Genomic DNA, 3779 nt, shown 5'->3' on the forward strand with positions numbered 1-3779 from the left:
GGCCGTATAATAGGAACAAATTGGGGGAAAAAACGATGTTTTTCGACTGACAATGTGAATGATGGGAAATGATTAGTGGAGATTGTAAACCGAGCTGTAAACACACACGTCTGCAGCCCCAAAAGAAGAGAAGGACCTGGAGAATTAAATCGACCGACCGGGACAATAAGATCTATTGATTTGTCTTAAATAGAAGTAAAGGGATCGATTTAGGACGTTCTCCTGGGAACAAGCCTGTTATGTAGTTCAATTGAATGTAACAGGACGTCAGTGACAGCCTCCAGCAAGCAAGCAGAGGATGGTGGGGTCCCGTCTTATCCAATATTTGTAATGATCAGTTATTAAATGCCTCCAAAAGCTAAACAAAAGCTAATTTTGACTCCAAGACACACTGGAGGGCCATTGAACTCTCCCTGTTTGCTATACACATTTTATTTATGTGTTTTTTATCAGGCGTTTTCACCATCAGCAACTATACCCACCAGTATACCACAGGTACGATCTCTTACGGGCGGAGCTCAAACCGTCTCACCCCCCCGGGAGGCAGCCATCCTTGTCACGGGAAGCTTTCAGGGGGGGGGGGGGGGGGGGTGGCGGGCCTCATGTGGTATCTGCTGTAAAGTGAGTGATTCTGCACGAACACCAAATACTCTTATCGGTCGCTGAAATCTTGACGGATTTATTACAAACGCGTTTGGTTTCTTACAAAAGCGTTATTAACGTGGCTATAATTCTGGATATATTTAACTTATTAATTATTAAATTTTTTTTTAAATTATTATCATTTACTTTCATGAAGTATGCAGTGTATAACTACAGCTCTTTGCAACGTTTATACACACACAAACCAGTTTAAAATCGGCTAGACAAATTGAGCAAGTTATGGTTTATTCTTATAATAGTTCCATGCACCATTAAACAATTGTTACGAGTGAGTGAGCTCGACTGTGGCAAGATGGCCCGCCGGGTGCGGACGTCGACCCCCATTGGCAGCAGTCCCGCCGGACGAGACATCTAGCCTTTATTATGTATATCTATGGTTCCACCTACCTCCCAGTGTCTGACTGAAAACTTCACACCTGGCCTCCATGTGCTACTTGGAAAGCACATGACGCACACAGAGAGAAAAGCAAGTCTACAGATCATCCTGGACATATAGCAGCAAAACAATCATTTTGAAACAACAACAACCACAGCAATGAGTGGGCTTCCTTTTGTATGGCTATTTCATAAAAACACAAAAGCAGTACTTGAAAAACAATAGCTTGTGTTTGTGGTTGAGTGTTTGTGGCCAAAACACTTTTCACTTGACAAAAGCACTAACACCCACACAGCCGCGAACTAAACTCTCATCCCGCTCTTGATCCGCTCTGCAAACCGGGCGCTGCAATTTAAAGTGCCGCTTCACGGCCTCTTATGTTGTCACACATAATTCATACACACGCACATGGGCCTCCCTGTCTCACTGAGTCTCGTGCTAAAACCGAAACTCTTCTTTTATTTTAATACTCCTCTGTGATTCTAACAAGAGGGCTTCTATCTGACGGATATATAGCTTGTAGCCATGCAGAAGCTTTTCTGGGGTTGTAATGAAATGCAGCATTCCACCGCATTAAAAACACACTGTGGCCTTTATTCTTTTCTGTCAGAATAAACTTTCTTTTATTTAGTTTTTGCATCAATATGGTTAGTATGAAAATGAGTGTAGTTCTGTGGTTCACTGGAATGAAGCAAAGAAGGATGGTTTTGAAAGGAAAATAATGCTGTTACATGCTAGAATTTTAGGGTGACATACTTAATTCAAAGCATTCATTTTCACACTACATTTCCCAGGTATCAGCTGTCACTCAATGTGTGCAGTACTGCCATGCTCACCTGTTTGAGACGCTGTAGGTGCCGCTCTTTTCTTTGTGCTAGTTATTGCAGCTCATGTTAAAGGAACAGTTCAACATTTTGAGAAATTCACTTTCACCACTCTCATGTCTGTAAAATAAATATGTAGCTGAAGCCAGTAGCCAGTTAGCTTAGCATAAAGACCAGAAACAGGGATAGCCAACTTATAACGTAGCCTTATAATCACATGTAAAACAGCAAATTGTCATTTTAAATTTTGTTTTTTGAACTGATTAAACAAACAAGATGTAGGATTGTAATTAATGAACTCAAGATTTTTTTACTTTTTTGGACAGAACCAGGTTAGCTGTTTCTCCTTGTTTACAGTCTTTATGCTAAGCTAACTGTCTGCCGGCTCCAGCTTCATAATGATTGAGTGCTATCCCTCTCTTATTAACTGTCTGGAAGAAAGCGAATAAGAAAATGTTGCAAAATGTTAAAAGATTCCTTTAATTGCCAAATTGTTCTTCTATTTACATACCCCGAAGAAGTGAGAGAGCAAAACATGTAGATCTAATAACATTTGAAAAAGCTGTTTGCTATTATTGTGAAATTGTTGTGAAATGTACAACAGTAATAGCATTTCCTGTTTGTTGGCACTGATGTGCTGCATTTGTTTCAGATCAAACTACACTAACCTCTTCTTTCTGGATGGATAAACACCTCTGAAGTCCATCACTTACCTCTGCACACACACACACATTGTTAACACACACTCACCAGTCCTGAAGCAAAGAACACGGCCAGCAGTGCGAGGCAGGTTCCCATGACGATCAGCAGCAGGAACACGATCAGCGGATGCTGCTGGCTCATTCTGTAGTAGGACTCGTACAGCCAGTCCTGGGGCTTCTCGTTCTCCACACACACCTCACCCTGGAACCCCGGGCACCCTTCTCCCAGGCTCTCGGGCCCCTCGGCAGCCTCACCGCCATCGTTCTTCTCCAGCAGGTAGCGTCCTCGGGTCCACAGAGCCTCCTGCCACATGGGTAGCTGCCTCTGGAAGGACGGTCCTGCTTTCTGACTGACCAAAACACGTGCTGTACACAAAAGTGAACAGTGTGAGGGATGCTCTCTCTCCCCCTTCCTCCTCACCCTCAAAGGTCCACCTCCTCCTCCTCCTCTTTGTTTAAAAAAGTTTGGTCAGCTGTGTGGGATGGTTGGACAGCTGAGTGAGAGAGTGCCAACTTTTCAGCTCCTCCAGGTTCCCTTGCATCCTCTACCGCTCCCTCAGCTCGAGGCGACAAACTGAGTCAGGACGGTGTGAAAACCGATCTTCCTTCTTCTCCTCCACCTTCTTCTCTCCCTCACAGTGAAGGTGGTCGGGCACCGAGGAGGAGATGATGAGACTTCACTTTCCTTCCTCTTGCTTCTCCTTCTTGTTTGCTCTTTATGTTTGGTCAGGCAGCCGCAGCTTACCGCTCTGCACTGTGGCTGCAGCGAGGCAACATGTTACTCTGCTGAGGTGCAGATGAGGACTGAGGGAGAGAAAGAGAGAGAGAATGTGTATAACTGGGAGGGAGGAAAGAGAGCGAGAGGAAAGAGGGTGTGTACCAATGTGTGTGGTGGGGAGAGCTAGTGGGTAAGGTTGGCCGTGTGTGTTGGTGTGTGTAGTCGTGTGCGTGTACCTATCAGAGAGTGTGTAAATGTGGAGAATGGTGATGGTGTGAGATTAGCTAATGTGGAGGAGAACTGGTAAATGAGGTGCAAGACGTGTGTGTGTTTGTTTGCAAGGTACAGAAAAAAGAAGATGCTTAGAAATTTACATAAGTGTGAAGTTGGTGGAAGAGAAAAGAGGAAGAAGAAGAACTGTGTGTTTGTCAGCATGATTGTGTGTGTGTGTGTGTGTGTGTGTGTGTGTGTGTGTGTAAAAATGCAGAGTGAGTGAG

At 44.1% G+C, this 3779-nt stretch overlaps 1 protein-coding gene across 1 annotated transcript in view; it reads right to left on the minus strand.

Annotated features, from left to right (window-relative positions):
- LOC118343219 (adenylate cyclase type 2-like) overlaps nt 1-3357 on the minus strand; it is an 18316-nt gene extending 14959 nt beyond the window's left edge. The window contains exon 1 of the mRNA XM_035681974.1: nt 2614-3357. Coding sequence (XP_035537867.1) covers nt 2614-2877 — 264 coding nt within the window. The 5' untranslated portion in view covers nt 2878-3357. The remainder of the gene's footprint in view (nt 1-2613) is intronic.
- Between the last annotated feature and the right edge of the window lie 422 nt (nt 3358-3779).

The sequence above is a fragment of the Morone saxatilis genome, unplaced genomic scaffold (genome assembly GCF_004916995.1).
Source record: "Morone saxatilis isolate NCDOM2014 unplaced genomic scaffold, NCSU_SB_2.0 Contig9, whole genome shotgun sequence".
Lineage (NCBI taxonomy): Eukaryota > Metazoa > Chordata > Actinopteri > Moronidae > Morone > Morone saxatilis.